The 18,352-nt window shown below is 45.1% G+C and overlaps 1 protein-coding gene across 1 annotated transcript; it reads left to right on the top strand.

The window, feature by feature from the left end:
* The first annotated feature begins 14,761 nt into the window (after nt 1-14,761).
* Nucleotides 14,762-18,099, top strand: LOC143000841 (cystine/glutamate transporter-like). Its single transcript, XM_076150289.1, has 12 exons — nt 14,762-15,124; nt 15,245-15,371; nt 15,447-15,562; nt 15,670-15,795; nt 15,877-15,976; nt 16,087-16,131; nt 16,216-16,339; nt 16,443-16,546; nt 16,644-16,740; nt 16,822-16,971; nt 17,056-17,233; nt 17,412-18,099. The coding sequence occupies exons 1-12, from the start codon at nt 14,893-14,895 to the stop codon at nt 17,474-17,476; spliced, it is 1,464 nt and encodes a 487-aa protein (XP_076006404.1). The 5' UTR covers nt 14,762-14,892; the 3' UTR covers nt 17,477-18,099.
* The last annotated feature ends 253 nt before the right edge of the window (nt 18,100-18,352 follow it).

An 18,352-nucleotide genomic window follows, 5' to 3' on the forward strand; every position in this document is an offset into this window, starting at 1 on the left:
ATTCCTCCTCTACAACATCCGGAGGATTCGTCCCTTCCTCACCGACAAGGCAGCGCAGGTGCTGATCCAGGCTCTTGTCATCTCCCGCCTGGACTACTGCAACTCCCTCCTTGCTGGCGCCCCGGCTTCCGCCATCAGACCTCTGGAGCTCGTCCAGAAAGCTGCTGCTCGTCTGGTGTTCAACCTTCCCAAGTTCTCCCACACAACTTGCCTTCTCCGTTCTCTACACTGGCTCCCCGTAGCTGCTCGCATCCAGTTTAAAACTCTGGTGCTAGCCTACAGGGCAGTGAAAGGAACAGCTCCTTCATACCTCCAGGCTATGGTCAAGCCCTACACCCCCGGCCGACCACTTCGCTCTGCTGCCTCCAGGCGACTGGCTGCCCCGGCGCTCAGCGGCCCCTGCTTGCGATCGATGCGGTCACGGCTTTTCTCTGTTCTGGCACCCCAGTGGTGGAATGATCTCCCGACTGATGTCAGGACAGCGGAGTCGCTGCCCATCTTTCGCCGCAGGCTGAAGACCCATCTCTTCAAGAAACACTACCCGGATCCTCCCTCTTAGGACATCACCTACTCTGTCCTAGCTCTTCTGATGCTCTTGTTTTCTAATCTTTCATTTCTAATCTGTCCTTTTTTTCTCATTCATCATAGTACCTAACTTATGCACTTCTACTAGCTCTAGTTATGCTCTTAGCTGTTGGTTTAGGAAGGAAATGCGCTTACGATTTCTTGTGACCTGAAGTTCTTTTATCTACCTTTGTTGAACACACTTATTGTAAGTCGCTTTGGATAAAAGCGTCTGCTAAATGACCGTAATGTAATGTAATGTAATGTGTGTGTCTGCTGTGGCCGGACAGGGAAAGTTTGAGCTGCTTCCAACTCGAAGTTTGCTTAAAGACGAGCCGGTGAAGGTCAGATGTAAACGGCAGACTTTGTAATTATGTCTGATGACAGTTTTTGTTATCCAATATCGAAGCATTGGTGTCTGCTTTCATCTGTATCTGCCTTTCCTTGGGAAATGGATAAACAAACTTCCATTCTGCTGGCTTCTTGGTCCTGCTTCCTGTCACTGGCCTTGTTGTTTCATTAACATACATTATGCACCAGCTTAGTGTTTCCTGTCTCATTTCTCTCCTTAAGCAGCGACTGAGTCCCACCTGGGAAAATACTTTCAGATCCCCTCTTCTTCTCTTTACAGTCTCATCTTGCTCTCCTCGCTGTTTCTCCACCGCCACCGCCACCCCCACCAGCTCTTCTGATGAATCACCAAAACAAATGCGCCGCTAAGTGCCGGGGCCCAGGCTTTCTGTCTGAAGTGAAAAATCTCACTTGTCATGCTGATTTGTTAAACGGCATTTTCATAATTACACATATGTATAAGCGCAAACACTGAGGGAAAACAGCAGCAGTTTGGGCTCAGTGCGAATATCTTGAAGGCTGCCTCTTCATCTTCATCAAAAACCTTGTGTCAAAATCTAGACTAACTAAGTGGAAACACTCAACACTCGAGCTCCTCACGGCCAATTAAAAACACACACACACACACACACACGCACACACAGACTACAGAAGTGCTGAAGTAAGTGTTTACCTAAGATGATGGAGGGTGTTTGTGCTCGAGTTAACATTAATGAATAAGTGTTCATGTAAACAGACGTCCATTTGATCCGACAGCAAAGAAATTGAGACGCGGTGCTTTGGCTGGCAGAGAGAAAAGAAGAACTCTCTCTCTCTCTCTCTCTCTCTCCCCCCCCCCCCCCCTCTCTCTCTCTCTCTCTCTCTCTCTCTCTCTCTCTCACTTACAACAAATTCTGTGTACATTTCCGATTCGTAGACATTGGAAACCTCTGCATAGTAATTTCAATCGTCTCTCTATGGTTGTAAGCCTGGCTGTACCGTCCTTAGTCTCTGCTACCATCTAGTGGTCACCTCATGTTCACACAGGATGAGAGGTGTGGTTGTCTATGGCCAAAATCTAATCTTTTAAAATGTTTTAAATTAACATATGGTAGCTATAATCCAGTAACTATGATCCAGATCTGGTTATCGTCATCGCCATCAGCATCGTCGCACACGCTTATCCGAGAACTAACTATTGCCACAACTTTTCCGCTGCCCTAAACTTTTCCCGACCAGAGTGAACGCTTGAGAGGTGCTGTGTTTCTTTCTCTTTCTGGAAGTATATCATCCACGCCACCTCCTCCTCCTCCTCTGCAGGCTGAGAGAGCCTCCATTGATTTACCCGCTGCGCTATCAGGGTAAATAAAACACAAAATTGACATACACCAGCTGCAGTCTGCACAGTCGGCGATCTTTATTACTTTCTTGAATCTCTGTTTTCAGGTCTTGGGATCATAAATGCAGGAGGGGGGGGGGGGGGGGGGGGGGGGCTCTGACCTCTTGCTGCCGCCTTGCCTGATACACCGATAGCGAAGATGAGCTCAGGGCGCATGATACATTAAAGCGACGGAGCCCAGAGAGATTACAGCCGTCTGAAGTCTGGACTCCTCTAAAACTTTTTATCTGTCTTGCAGCCGCCTGAGAAGACGGCGTTATTGCGGGCCAACGTGCCGAGGCGTAGCCACTCCGTTTGTCAGCACGCTGCAGTGAAAACACTGACGCCATAGAACCCGCGGTGACCAGCTTTAGAGCTCAAACTCAGTGGAGAGCTCAAGCAGTTGCATCTCTTAGACACGGCTTCTTTTTTTATCTTAGCAAGCCAACAACCTCCTTGTAGCAGCGTGAAGTGTCTGTCAACCAGATTCCAGGCTTTTTCGTTCCATTCCAGACTTAATGGGGAAGACCTGTGGCAAAGTGTTGATTCAAACCTCACAGATAAGGGTTCTACACTCCATAACCAATGCAATGCAGATTTTCCACAATGCTTTCCTTTAATCAACAAGATATCAAGGCAAACATTTCCAAAATCATTATGAGTTCAACTTTCCATGGTCTTTCCTAAACTTAAAGGATATTTCATCATTTCCAAAACATTCCCAGGTGTGGAAAATGTGTTTTCAAAGTCAATGTTCAAGGAGTTTTATGACTTTAGCTGCTCCAACATTGTAAATATGTAATGATGATGTTTATTTGATTGTTCTACCTCTGCCCATCCAACCAAACCTTGACCAAAGACGAGTTTGCGCTGGAATATGAAGTTTGAAACAGCATTAAATCCCTGCAAATGGTAAAGAAAAGGACATGTATTGCTCTCGATGAGTCCTTAATTAAGGCTCTGTGCAATAGAAATGTAAACATATTTGATCTACTGCAGTTTAAAAGCTCAAAATGGAGATTAAGTTCAATTCAGCACATCACATTCAGACAATTTACACTTATAGCCTTGCAGGTATAAAGAGAGAACACACTTGAACCAGAATTTGACTTTCCAGACAGTCAGATCCTTCATTTCTTCTTCCCCTTCTCTGTCAGCTTTAACTCAATCTGGTCTGTGCCATTTTATCAACACAGCGCTTCTAATCATTAAATATTAAGCACAAATTCAGAAAACCAATTGACTTTTCTAGTTGGGAGGGGGCGGGGCAGCGCTTTGAGGTGACAGCGCCCCCCCGGGGTGATGGAGTGTTTGCCGGGAGCAATTACAGGCTCGCACGCTGCCATATTTGTGTTCAAACTCTTTATCTATATTTAATGCTGCAGGGCTGGTGACAAAAATACGTGGCGTCAGCCAGATGAACCGGATACCGATTTCTTCGAGGCCTTAAAAATGAATTTTTACAGCAAAACAGGTGAAAGTTCAACTATAACAGTGACCTGATCCTCCATCGCTCCACGGCGGCCCATTTTCAAGCTTAAATATTTATTATAACATTAATACAATAATAAAAATATCTCATCAACTGGACCTTCAAGACAAGATGTGTAACGATAAAATATTCTAATAAAATCACTCTTGGTTGTCTTGGTAATAGAGTTTGAAAAGGCAGGTGCTGAGATGATTTATGAGCAGAAAAGAGCTGCGATGATCCTCCTGTCTCTTAGCAACATCATCAGGTGTAGACAAAGACAAAGACATGCAGGAGAGATCCATGGTCATTTGGGAAACAGAAGGGTGTTGCGTTCCTTCGTTTGGTAAGTCGCTTTGGATAAAAGCGTCTGCCAAATGATCGTAATGTAATGTAATGTAATGTAATGTAATGTCTCATAGGTGGCGCCTTAGAAAGGACTCGGTGAGCACTGGGAGGTTTTTTCTTCACAGTCATCTATAACCTCTTATCTACAGGTGCAACATCTGGAGCAAATGGCCTCCGGCGCTTGATTTACCACCAAACCGCGCCCCCTCATTGCTCATCCCTCTGGACTGAGAAGGACCAGGAGGAGGGCTCCGGAGGAGAAGCAGCGCGGGGATTGGCTGCTTCTCTTCCAAACCGCCGAGGCCACATTGAGGTTTGTTCGTGGAGGCTGCGTGGACATGGATGCTTGTGACAGCACTGAAACTGAAACTCTGCTTCGTTTTTCCTCGAATGCGACAAAGGGCATGCTTCAGCCCCCCCCCCTGAAGTGAAAGACACGGTAGCAAAATCAATCTCTCTCTCTCTGTCTCTCTCTCTCTCTCTCTCTCTCTCTCTCTCTCTCTCTCTCTCCTGCTCTATCTCTCTCCTTTATGTGTCAAGGAGAGAACTCCTGTTGCATCCGGCACCTGATTGGCCGAGCAGGGTCCCAGTTGCCAGGCAACCATCCAGCGGTGCACGGGGGCCCGGCTGACAGGCAGCTGCTAATGAAGCCAGGGCGGCGGGTGGAGGGAGCTCGCTGCAGAGAAGAGCCGCCCCACCTCCTTTCTCATGCCTCACACGTCCCAGGTACGCCAACACGCACTCGCCGTTGCGCCTTCCTCCTCTCGCTTTCCATGCAATTGCACCCGCGAAAAGCTAAATGAATAACATACTGTCTGTGTGTGTGTGTGTGTGTGTGTGTGTGTGTGTGTGTGTGTGTGTGTGTGTGTGTGAGAGAGAGGAGGCCTCCCACAGGGGCCAGAGTCAGCTGCTTGCGTCACTGCAATCATGTCTCAGACGCCGCCTCCATCCCCCCTCATCAGCCACTGACTAATATTTACACGGCAAGGGGAAGGAATCGCATACGTAATCGCCGTACAGAGAAAGAAAAAAAAGAGAAAAGAAACAGATGATTTCATGCAGGAGAAGAATGGAAAGTGTAAGGACACAGATGGCAGCCACGCAAATTAATCCTGCAAGGTTACAAATCCCACTCCACACACACACACACACACACACACACACACACACACATACACACACACACACACACACACACTCACACATTCCAAGGAGAGGAACGTTTTGCAAATCAATGTTCTTTCATGTAACTTCATGTCGAGGGGCTTTTAGAGGCCTGCGGACCTGATGAGTGAACGGCAAGTGTCTTAGCAACTTCATTGATCGGCGTCTCCATCCATCCATCCGTCCACTTCTCACATCTCTACCGCAGCAGCAGCAGCATCTGACGTCCTCCACATGCACGTGGGGGTAACCAGGGCTGCTGGGTCTCCGTGTAGATAAGGCCCCCCCCGCCCACCCAACACATCTTCAAGGTGGGGCAGCTGATTGATGAGGTCCCATAAAGCTTTTATGAGGCTAATGTCAGACAGACAGACAGTTGAGTTCCCTTTTCTGCTTTGTTGAGCCTTTGACTGATGAAATGAATGTAGGCCAAAGCCAATACATTCAAATATGAATCATCATCAGCACAGACCACTCTATCTTTAGTTCTGTCAACAGAGGTACAGAACACACACACACAGGCAGGCTGATGGAAGTTCTGCGACGAGTGGAAAAGTTTAGAATTAAACAGAAAGGATAATTACCCAAAGCCTTCAGCCATGAAATTAAAGCTGAGCCCTGCACAATCTGTGACTCAGCACATGCATGCACGCAGACAGGAGATGTGACCACCAATCTGGATCCATCGATTACCACATTCGTTTTCGGACCATTTGGCATTTCCTTACATTTACAGGTAAATGCAAACGCTGATTCTTCTCTCCAGACAGACTCCACTCCTGGATGCCCCGTGCCGAGATCCTGACTGATATCCTGATCTTAGATTACCGCCTCGCCCAAACCTCAAGTCTCTCCCGTGCCATCAGCCCTGGCTCGTCTCCACAGGAACATTTTTAGGGAAATCGACTCCTGGTTGCCATTCTCGGCCGCCTAAAAATCAATGGCGTTATTCTAAACCCTTTCCGAAAACCCCAAATCCTGCATTTCAATACGGTCATTTGCGATGGACAGGGAATCTGGTTTCTTAGCACACACTACCAAAAAATTATGACTCAGGTTTCTCCCGGTGTACATGATGAGAAATGCATTTACAGAAAGGATGACAGGAACAACAGAATGCACGTGCAGAGCAAATTGAAGAAATTTCATGTAAACGAGCGACACAAGTTTGCTTCCTAATCCAGTATGGATCATAGGCTTTGTTGTGTACTTTCACTAACACAACAGGGCAGCTTTGACGTGGATTTGCAGCCCAAGCTATTGGCTTGCATCTCCTTTCTCCTCCCACATCGATCAGACTTTATGATTAGATAGTGATTGAGTTTGATCAATAGAACTGTTACAAGGTTTTATCTCAGCACAGTGAGCATTGAACATGTTAAACCTTTCTTGTGACATGAAAGTGCTGACTTCATGATCTCTATGTCTGATCTGCATGTTTGATAGAGAGCCCAGGCAGTTCCATCAAAAATCGTTGTCTGTTTACGCAGGGAATGGAACAAGCATAAAAGCCTGGAAAAGCTTCGATGTCGCCTTATAACAGGAAATAGTTCAGAAAAACTACATGGTTCTTACAACGTCCATTCAAAGGTCCAACAAACCCGAGCAATCCAACACCAAACAAGTCAGCCACCTGATTCAGATGTAAATGTCCACAAATTATGAAAGCGCTTCACACTACAAAGCTTTAGGTATGGGAAGGAATCGACTTCTTCTTCATTAATGCGGCAGGGTAGAAGCAAAGGTCGACTGCAGTGACCGTGCTGAATGTTAATAACTCAGGCCTGCGTGCTTATCGACGCCTGTTGAATGCAGCCACGTGCCAATTATGGCGAGGAAGAGCTTGCGTTGTGAGAGCTCAAGCAGTCCTTCTGTCTGGGCTGAATCTCTGGTTCGGGCATCCAGAACCGAGCTAAACAGTAAATCAGAAACAGCCTCCTGGGACGTCGGTGTTCCGCTGTGTACAGTACAAAAAGACAACTTAGTAGATCTCAAACCGCCTGTTTGCCTCCTCATTTCAATTTTTCTTTCATGCTTTGCTGCCCGATGATTTATTCATGACCTCCTCCTCATCGGGCCGTCCTATCAGCACAACCCAGGGGTGGATCAATTGGGGCTGGCAAGACATTTATTCCGTTCTTTTTTCCCAGCGAATGACTTATTTTATTATGTGCAAAATCAGGTTTAGAACGACTCTTTCCACACCGATGGCACCCAAGACTTTTTCAGATGATACAGGCTTTGAGGACGCCGTGGAGAGTGCTCAGAAGCGATTAGTAACTAAGTTGGCAATTTGAGATGAAGCAGTGGTACAAACACAAAAATTTAATACAAACAAGCACAGCAGATACGGCACTTTTGGAAAATGAGCCGCGCCCACTGAGATTTGGCAGCAATTTATGGCCAAATTTGATGACGATTGAGTTGAAATTGTAGGTGATGCTGTGGTAAAAAAAAATCTGGGGCGTTCTAGTTAGATACAAATGGGTGTGGCCAAGCACTTTGAAGAGCACTCAGGTGTCCACAATGAGTCACAATTTGTAGTCAGACAAAGTTTGGTCCCAGGCATTTGATGTTATTTGAAAACAATACAAAACAAGACGAGGAAGACAGTGATCAAGTCACTTCGGTATAACTACCACTGTGTCATGATGAATATTGATCCCCTCGGCTCTCCGTCTTCCCAGTTTGACGCCATAAATCTGCCAATATGGACGTGCGGAAAGACAGAGCGTCCATCAATCAGCGCCAAACTGACAGAGACGGAGCTCAAACTGCTCTCATTGATCCAAGACTTGCACACTCGGCAGCAGAACGTCAACTTGTGAGGCAACTGTGAGTGTGTGTGTGTGTGTGTGTGTGTGTGTGTCTGAGAGGAATTCAATAATTTCCTATTCCTCTCTTACATCAGCAGCTCTTTGTCTCCATTCTTACACTGTTGCTTTAACGCAAGGTGTTCAAGGTGTAAATGGAGACGTCTCGCAGCTTTGCAATGCTAGTGATTGGTTTGTCGTCTCACTACTGACAACTAAAGGTTTTTAAAAACTTCACATTTGATATAATAAACTAAGTGTAAGCCGTCGTACAGACCGTCGTACAAACAAAATCAGGGACGGAGAAACATTTGTGTTCAATTTTGAATTCTTAAGACAAAAAAGTTAAGGATATGGCAAATAAATAAATAAATAAATACGTGTGATAATATTGTAACTCTTCTATCAATAACAAGCTGATATTTAAAAATGCCATATTTAATACTTGGAAATCAGGCTTTTGTACACAACTCTTTTGCCCTTGCCAATTTTAAATCCCCCCCTCTCTCTCTCGCTCTCTCTCTCGCTCCCTCTCTCTCTCTCCCTCGCACTCCCTCTCTCTCTCTCAGGCAGGGAGGAGGCGTCTCCTAGCAACTGGTTCTCAGAGCAGTGTACGCTGGCACAGCACTGTGGTGGGTCTTATAAACTCACATGAGGACAGAGATTAATTCAGTCTGTTTGTAGTAAAAAAAGGAAATAATAATGAAAGAAATTACGTTACAATGAGAGGCTTGAGTCATGAAAGAAAGCCGCGAACTGGACAAATAACGCTTTACTGAATGAGTCATGACTCATGTGATTATTCTCTGCAATACTGGGAGAAAATGTTGTCGTCTAGTACAGCACAGCTCAGTCAAATTAATGCAGTACGGTAAAGCAGAGCACTTCATCTTCCTGAGGCGTAAATTCCCGAGCTAGACGGAATTACATTGATGGAGCGCCGTGGGATGAGTTGAGCACACCCCCTTTGGTAATAAAGTGCCACAGTCAATCACCCATCACACGCTCGTCACAGCTGTATCGCCACCGTTCCCGGGCTGTCACGTGGCATTCTGTGCAAGCTGTCCGGCAATATGGAGCGCCTAAGGGAAATGCAGAGGATACACACACACACACACACACACACACTTTTGGGGATGTGATGAAGTGATCTCCATTACCCAATTCGAAGCACTTACCAAACATTTCTTCTTCTGCATGTCGGTGAACATTTCATATGTATAATCAGAATCCTTGACCTTCAAACCCTCCCCACAGAAACTTGAATAATATCTATGTCTTTGACAGTTTAGAGATATAAATGGAAATCTATAATCAATAATGGTGGAGCTCTGTAGCTAGAAGATAGAATAAAGCTCTTTGTTTTCTTCTGAATTTACACTACTTGGCAATCGGTTCTGTCTGAATACACATAGCTCCTATCTGATCACCAGCCTCTAGTCGTAACCAAGTGTTAAGACAAGACTCGCAATCTGAATGGTTGTCTATGGTTGTCTATGGCCTCGATATATATATATATACAAAACACTATTATAGTGTTATAGTAAAATATTTCAAAATTATGATGCGGATCGAACTGGCATACGAGACCATGATTGGCTGAATTAAGGTATTGAAAATCTAACACAAACTAAAATGTGTACCTAACGCAAATGCCACGTAGGGATTTTTGATCGCTAAGGGAAAAACTGCTGGTGGTGGATTTTGTAGCGGCGAGTCCATTGAGATTCTGGAGAGAGAGCGCTGCTAGGTCTAATCCCGAATGAAAGAACGACTCAACGAACCAAAATCCTCTCTCTCGTGCTCTCTCTCTCTCTCCATTGATTTACCTGGGCAGATAAAGCAGCTGGCGAGAGCCGGCGACTCACTCCCACCGTGCTGGAAAGAAGCCCAGTCGGCCGAGAGGGGAGAGGGAGGCGTCCCACAGTCGTCATCCATCAGTGAGATCTTGCTGGGTCAGCCACTGTTCAAATGAATGCAATAAGAGTGCTCTCATGCATCCGCTGGCTCCACAAACACTTCAAACTCCTTCCAAAGATCCCAGGGTCTCTCTATCTCTCTCTGCCTAGGGTGGGAGTGTGGGGGGCAACACATTGTTGAGAGGCTTTGGTTAATTGAGGCCTCAATTAACACACTGGAAGAGAACAAGCACAAGCAACCCACCACCTTCATCACTGTGACAACTCTGTGCTTCTTCCAGATATAAACAAGAGCCCTTACTGAGCCGTCTTAACTTTGTGACATCTACGCAAAGATTTTATTGTACTTGAGCGATTCTGATTCTGTTGTTGTTGTAATTGACAACTATCTGTAGCTGTGGACAACACGCACCTCGTTGAAGCGCCTAGATTGAGAGTATAAGTTGTTGTGGAGTTATTTGGGTTTCTGCCTGCGCCTCCCTGCCCATCTGTGTATGTGTGTGTGTGTATGGGTGTGTCTCGCCTCTCCTGCCAGTTGCATTCTTCCATTTAACTGGTTTCAGCTCCCTGTAGACACACACTCAGTCCCTTTCCCCTCTTCTCCCTGCTGGCTGGTCCCTCTTCAGTTTCTTATCTCTTTAGTTAGATTTGTTGTTTTAATTGAATTCAGATTGGATATCGGGCCCCTGCTCCACAGTTTGGACGTCTTGCCTTTGTTTTTTTGGCTCACTCACAAGCCTCTCCATTTATCTTTGTTTACCTGATCCCAATTGTTCTGAGCACTGATTAAAAAACTGAATTATATCCTCACTACTTCCACTCCAGCAAATTCAACTTCATCGACTGAATCTACAGAAAACCACATGCGATGGTTTTGAATCTGACTTCTGAATCTGAAGTCCAGGATGGGTTCAGGCCACCAGCGACCCCGAAAAAAACATGTATTTGGCCTCCTGTTCCTTACTCCAGTCGCTCGCCGCGTTGTGAGTAACGCATGGTGATCACGGTCTGAATCAGAGCCGATCAATAACTGTTGAATCAGAATAAAGCTTTAACGAGCGATTTAATGCGTCGAGATGAAATGGAGACGACGGCTTCATTGCTGTGTTAATGCACTCATAAATTCGTGGAGGAGCCCACTGAGAGGTGCGGTGCATGGTGGGAATATTTTTTCCTTCTCGCAGCAGCAGCAGCGACAACGGCAGCAAAGCAAGTCTGTGGATGCAATAACAATTAAAAGTAGAAAATATAGCAGCATAAATATGACATAATGAGTGAATTGTAATTGTGTTGCGGGTAACAAAGGGTCATGAGGGAGTTTATGGTCCACGAATGTTTGAGCGGATTGAAAAGTTACATCATCCAGTGCAACAGCAGACATGCACACACACACACGCACACACACACACTTATTTCTTACTTGTTATAACACATTTTCACTTTCTTTTATCAAAGGTTCCATAAACGTGGATGCAATGAGAGAGTGAAGAACTGCTAAATCATTTCCATCCGTATGTTTGTATCAATGTAAATGTGCCACGTTTGGGTTTTGTGACGAGTCGTATTACGCGCCAATACAACTTCAAACTACTTCAAACCAATCACATCCATAATTCATCAGGATGTCCACGAGTGAAAGATACATGCACCGCATATGATTGCAACCGATGCAAACTGAAAGTGATTAATTATTAATCATCCTTGTTGGTTTTAATGAACGCTGACTCCACTACGCTCCGATCACAGTGTCTGTGCTGACTGCTGCGTTCAATCATACAAACAGGAACACGTCACAGTTAAGTTTGAGCATTTGTATGTTTGTCAGAAACCTTTGGCCACCTCCATGAGTATATTTTTTGTGTTTCATGTTCAATCAGACTTAGTCACAATCATGAAGCCACTAATCAGCAAGATGTGTCAATGCTGGACAACGTCAGAGAACTTGTGTGTGTGTATTCTTATGATTTATGTAAAGTAAACTGAGCCATTCATGTCAAATGCACTAATATTAAACCTGGATTTCATTTGACTTCATTCGCAATATAAAAGTTGACTTCAGTCTCTGTACTATATCTTGTTGATTGCATATCACCTGTGATCAATACCTTAGACTACATATTATTCTCATCATTATTGTTTTAGTTACAATCCTGGGAGTGTGTATAAATACTGTTTGCCTTATAATTTGTTGCTAAGACTGCACAGTACTGCTGTTTGAAAGTAACTTCTTCCCCCGATGATGTATAATGCAAGGAGCTCATTACCAAAAAAAAAAAGATAATTGTTTTTGTACAATGTTGAAAATCATCATCAAAGTCATTTTGTGTGCATTCCCATCCCTCAATCTGACATTGATTTAAAATTAAAAATAAATAAATAAGAGTGCTTAAGTTTGATTGATGCGACCTGGAATGCCAAATAAAAACACAACCATAAAACTTCACCAAAAAAATGTGATTTATCTCTTTGTTTTGGGTGTGTGATGGTGGTGGTGGTGTATTTCTCTCCTTAGTCTGCTGCCCCCTGACACCCCCACCATCACGTGGGGCTCACAGGCACGATCTGAATGCTAAACTCAGCCTGTGTGTCCTGGCTGCCAAATCACAGGAATCGCTGGCTTTTAACGCCTCAAATCCTGATTTTAGTGTGTTGGTTGAATGTCTCTTCTGCTCTACCTGTGAGACGTGGAAACTCAATCTTGTTTGGATTTGTGGCTTTTTGTCATTTGCTGTGCGATGGCGTAACATGCATCAGCTGATATGATTGATTGAATTGGCCTTTTTGTACTCCTTCACAAATGAAACACTTCATCTTCATCTGCAAAAGGACACGCATTGTTTACTCTGTGTGTGTGTGAAGATGAGGTATGAGATCATTTGTGTGTATTTTTATGTACCCACATATCACTAAATGCTGATGAATCTTGTGTGTGCATATGTGTGTAGCATCGCCTCTCTCTCTCTCTCTCTCTCTCTCTCTCTCTCTCTCTCTGTCTGTGTGTGTTTGTAGGTTAATTAATTCCCAAAGCAGACACTTACACACACACACACACTCTGTACCTTGTGATAATAGTGCCTGTAATGGTGGATTCACAACACCAGCACTCGTTCCATATGTGTGAAAAGGACCTCAGCTGGTTGCCAAGGGCAATGTCTCCGTGACGACAATGTGAAGGTTGAGTCTTCCTCCTTCTTGTTTACCTTGAGGAGGCTTATCCCTGCAGGAACTAAACAAGCCATATATAGGACCTTAAATCAGTTTTAATTTACAATAAATTACTTCTCTGTTCATTCTCCATGACTAGAATGCAGTATTTTCCTTTGCAGTAGTAGTACTCTCAGCTGAGTGAAGGATTTCATATCTTCTTCCACCGCTGGACTCATTTGGGTCCTCAAACCTCAGTTTGACAACCAACTGTTTGCAGAATGGATTTGCCTTGGGGACCTTCACCACAGGGAACATTCCCTTTGTGCTGTACTTCGTGTGAGCTCAGGGAGTTTGTTGGGGTGTGTGTGTGTGAGTTAGGTTGGGGGGGTTACTGGGCTGGATGTCTATGGGAGAAAAGTTTCAGCGAGAGAGCGAGAGAGCGAGAGAGAGAGAGGTTGGTTTTTCCTCCGCTTGACTGGGCAGGGATCTCGGGAGGTCATGTGGAAAACGTCAGAGGGCAGTGGGCTCACGTCCCCCCTGGGTGGGCTGTGAGCCTGTGGCAGGTTTAGCCAATCAGGGGGAGGAGGGGGGATGAGGAAGATCAAGAAACAGTCCGTGATACACAAACTGTGGGAGTGGAATGAGGTCGCCCCTTTGAGGAAGAACAAGCATGTAGCTTAAAGATAGTAAAGGTTTTGGCATCATCTCCTGGCAATAAAAAGAATCAACAAGGAAGATTAGATGGTTGGTGTGAATGTGGAAGCAGTTCACAATGGCATATCAATGTGTTTTGTGTTATTTTACATTTTTAACTGCTTGCTCAATATCAGTCTATGCGCAAACCATAATTGGCCCTTGGCAATTGTTGCTTCCTGTGACAGGAAACTTATAGGTGAAGAATACACTTAGTAGGATAAGAGGTCATGAGTTACAGTATATGATAAGCCAGTCATTTTTACCAGCCCTTTACCCCTTAGTACCTGCGAGATCATTTCAATTCTTTGACCTTTAGCATTTTACCAAGTAAAAATACTAATTTTCCCAAGTCTTCTTGTAGGAGACACTACTAACATACTTGTTTCTGTATCTGTCAGCTGTACCAACTGTCACAGATCATAGAAGCATAGAATATAAACAACCCCCTCTTACACATCACACACACAAACACATGCATTACAGAGGGGGTGCAGGGCAACCATTATACGGCGCCTCTGGAGCAGCTGGGGGTTCGGTGCCTTGCTCATTGGCACCTCGGCAGTGCCCTGGAGGCAAACTGGCCATAACATCAACGCGCCGCTCGACTTGTTTTTGAGCAGAGGGGAAAAGTTTCTCTGTTGGACCTGGTGAAAGTCGCCCCCCTACTGTTCAACCAGCTGCCTCTACAAAAGACCCCAAGCCGTACACACACTCAGGAGCACACACACACAGCACAATGCAGCATGGCTTCGAGCCTTCAAACTGCCAGTAATTACTTTGGTCTTGAAAGACTGTTGGCTTTGTTCCCTGCTCGGGCTGAGCGGGTGGGGCGTTTTGGTTACTGCACTGATCTGTTAGAACCAATGGGCATGTGGGAACAAGAGCCATTTGGCAGTGCAAACTTTGTTTTTGACTCCACAGCTCAACGAGCGTTCACTGGAATACAGCACAGTTCCTCCCAGAAGCACTAACAGGAATCAACAACTGTGTGTGGGTGGCAGGATCAACATTTTTAACTAATCCCAAACGGATTGCAAGTTTGGAAATCTAAGAAGCAGAGAAATGGAAATGGAAAGCACGCAGATGAAGCAAAGGAAGGAGGAGGTGAAGGAGAAGAAAGAGGATGCAGTGCACCTTCGGAGAGAGATCGGCCTGTTGTCCGGGATGTCCCTCGTCATCGGGACAGTGGTGGGCAGTGGGATCTTCATCGCTCCCAAGGGAGTCCTGCTGAACAGCGGGAGTGTGGGACTCTCTCTGCTGGTGTGGATACTGTCTGGGGTCCTGTCAATGTTTGGTAGGAATATTCTTCTTTCTGTCGTGTCATCAAATATTTAACAGAATGTTTTTGGCAGACGATACCAGCATGTCAGGTCTTGCACATACACTTTCATGAGGTGCGTCCTCCTCTCTTCAGGGGCCCTGTGCTACGCAGAGCTAGGCACCACCTTCACTAAATCAGGAGGCCACTACACGTACCTGCTAGAGACTTTGGGGCCTCTGCCTGCCTTCATACGACTTTGGGCGGAGTTCTTGTTCATCAGGTGGGTCAGTTTGGTTCTGGAATCTGTAGATTTAAGTCAAACAGAGAAATGACGTAACAGATGTCAATTTTCCAGGCCAGCTGTGGCATCTTACGTGTCTCTTGCGTTTGGACGCTACGTGGTGGAAACGTTCTTTGCTCCCTGTGCTGCTCCCATCGTGCTCATCAAACTCGTCAGCATCATAGGAGTAAGTGAGTGGCTCTGTTCTACCCCCTTGTTGCTTCCATTTTGTTATCTATGCCATAAAAAGTGTCAGATTTGAGCAGATGTGAGCCGTCTGCCCTTGTGTCTCCCGCAGCGTTTGTGGTGGCAGTGAACTGCTGGAGTGTTACTGCGGCCTCTCGCACTCAGGTCGCTCTGACTTTCATTAAGATGTTTGCCCTGGTGCTCATCATCGTCCCTGGTGTCATCGCACTGGCCAGAGGTGAGGTGGGGACTGAAATGTACATGCAGTTATTTCACGATTATTGTCCATGTTTGCTAAATTAACAAATGTATACATCAGGAAAGACAGAGAATTTCCAGAATGGATTTGAGATGGAGGCATTAACACTGGATCGGTTACCACTTGCCTTCTATAATGGTCTTTATGCATATGGTGGATGGTAAGGAACCGTATAGTATCAATAAATGTTCAAAATATTCATAAATTTAATTTAAACTGTATTCTACTATATTAAAAATGACAAGCAAAACAATTTCATTTTTACTTTAGGTTCTACATGAACTATGTGACAGAAGAGATCATTAACCCAAACAGGTGCGTCACATTTAACATATAAACATACTGTATTTCCATTTCTAAACACACTGAAGTCTTACATTTCAACTCCTTCCTCATCAGAAACATCCCACTAGCTATAAGTTTCTCCATGGTGATTGTGACAGTCTGCTATGTGCTGGTCAACATGGCCTATTACACCATGATGACCCCTGCTGAGCTGCTGGGCTCTGATGCTGTGGCTGTGGTCAGTCAGATACAATCAGTCAGATTAGAATTGGACGGAACACGCCTGAGCTGAGTGTATGTCTGATCCAGTGTGCGTGTACTGTGTGTGTGTGTGTGTATAGACCTTTGCCAATCGAGCCTTGCATGGTTTTGCCCCCGTCATTCCCATTTTGGTGGCTGCGTCCTGCCTGGGCGCCCTTAATGGAGGCTTCTTTGGTGTACCCAGGTAATTAAATATACCTCTGAATACAAAATATTCAGAATACTCTGTAATCTATATATTTAGTATAACTGTACTTATGTTCTTTCCTTGTATAATTCAGGATGCTGTTTGTTGGGGCCAGGGAGGGTCACTGGCCGTCGCTTTTCTCCATGATCCACATCCGCAGACACACACCTTTGCCTGCTGTCCTACTGCTGGTAAAGTACTTTACAAACACTGACATGACATCATTGTCCGTACAGGTAGATGTACCATCACTCTCCACTGTGTGTCCCCAGTACCCTTTGGTAGTCATCACGATCTCCACCGGAGAAATCTACCAGCTCATCAACTTTGCCTCATTCACGCGCTGGTTCTTCATTGCCCTGGCAACCTTGGGGATGCTCATCCACCGCTATCGCTTTCCTCTCCACCCGAGGCCGTTCCAGGTCTGCGTTTCCCGTGTGATGCATCATCTGTCTTCAGCTGTGTCCCAACTTTACCTGACCCTCATGTTGTTTGTGAACCCAAAGGTGCCCCTGGTCATTCCGGTCACCTTCACGGTGGTGTGCTTCTTCCTCGTTGGCCTCTCTCTATACTCAGACCCCTGGAACACAGGCTGGAGCTGTGGCCTTACCCTGACGGGGTTGCCGGTTTACTTTCTGACCATCCACCGATTCCGCCTGCCACATAAATGCAGACACATTTCAAGTGAGTCATACTGAGTCTGTATTTGTCAATTTCTCCACATTTCCCCAAAACTGGATTGAAGTCATTGTGGTTCATTTCTTAAATTTCTCTGCATTCTACAGTCATTTATCCTAACTAGGAAACACCACTATAGTTTGTTAAAATTATCCTTAACTCTGATTTTTATCCACATTCCCAGATTACTGTAGTAAGCAGCTCCAGATCCTGTTTGAGGTGGCAAAGCAGGAAGTCCAGACGTACTGAAGACCCCAAACACATCAAGACTTTTACCAGCCATTTAGTATTCACATTATTTCTTCAAACAAAATTCGTCAACAGTGCAAATATGTATCAAATGTCAGATTTTGATACTAGAATGATCTTGTGCTGTACACTGCTAACTTGCCTATGTTGAAAATTTTTAAATATTTTTTTGGATACTATATACCAGAACATCTGTTATTTGACCTATGACCTTTAGCCCATTACCGAGTATCTCTTGCCCCCTGCACCTCAGATGGTATCCTGCTTTTTGCGACTGACCCTGTCCTGCCTTTTTGACCCTTGATGATTCAGTCTCGCCCCTCTGTGCTTTTGCCCCATTGGCAGCCATCCTGTCACCGACTGTCAGCCTGCCTGACTCTCGACATTCTTCTCTGCCAGCCATCTCTGCATCGACTTTACCATCATCAGTAAAATGATTATGTCACATTTGTCCTCCACCTGCGAATTCAGCTGAATGACGTAACTGAAAGATTTTCCCATGTCTTTGTCTTCTTTAACCATAGGTAGAAGACACGGCATACATACTTGTGTTTGCTTCTGTCAGCTTCTTCAACAAAAACATTTCTGTGGTCCTGTGATGCAGACTCCTAACAAATATTAAAAAATAGAAATAATGTGATGTGACGATTCCTTCAGTTGTCTGATTTTGGTCTCAATCGCCTCTTTCTTTGTCTTGTCTGGACAGTCAGGGAGGAGTTTGGGCCACAGGCACTGAAGCAACGGCATTTCAACAAGCCGCAATGCCACTGATGGATGTCAAAGTGTTCAGCCAAGCGAAAATAAGGAAAACAAGTTAATCATTTTTGAGCAGAGAGGAGCAGAGAGACTTTTCTCGGTGGGACCTGGTGAAAGTTG

The sequence above is a fragment of the Genypterus blacodes genome, unplaced genomic scaffold (assembly GCF_046128005.1).
Source record: "Genypterus blacodes isolate CSIRO-AG114 ecotype Tasmania unplaced genomic scaffold, CSIRO-AGI_Gbla_v1 ptg000007l_1, whole genome shotgun sequence".
In the NCBI taxonomy this organism is placed as follows: Eukaryota; Metazoa; Chordata; class Actinopteri; order Ophidiiformes; family Ophidiidae; genus Genypterus; species Genypterus blacodes.

Excerpts from the sequence above, each read along its gene's own strand:
- LOC143000841 (XM_076150289.1), top strand. The coding sequence starts at position 14,893 with ATGGAAATGGAAAGCACGCAGATGAAGCAAAGGAAGGAGGAGGTGAAG. Across the intron at positions 15,796-15,876 it reads TGTCATCGCACTGGCCAGAG|GAAAGACAGAGAATTTCCAG; the intron begins GTGAGGTGGGGA and ends TGTATACATCAG. Across the intron at positions 16,741-16,821 it reads TGCCTGCTGTCCTACTGCTG|TACCCTTTGGTAGTCATCAC; the intron begins GTAAAGTACTTT and ends GTGTGTCCCCAG.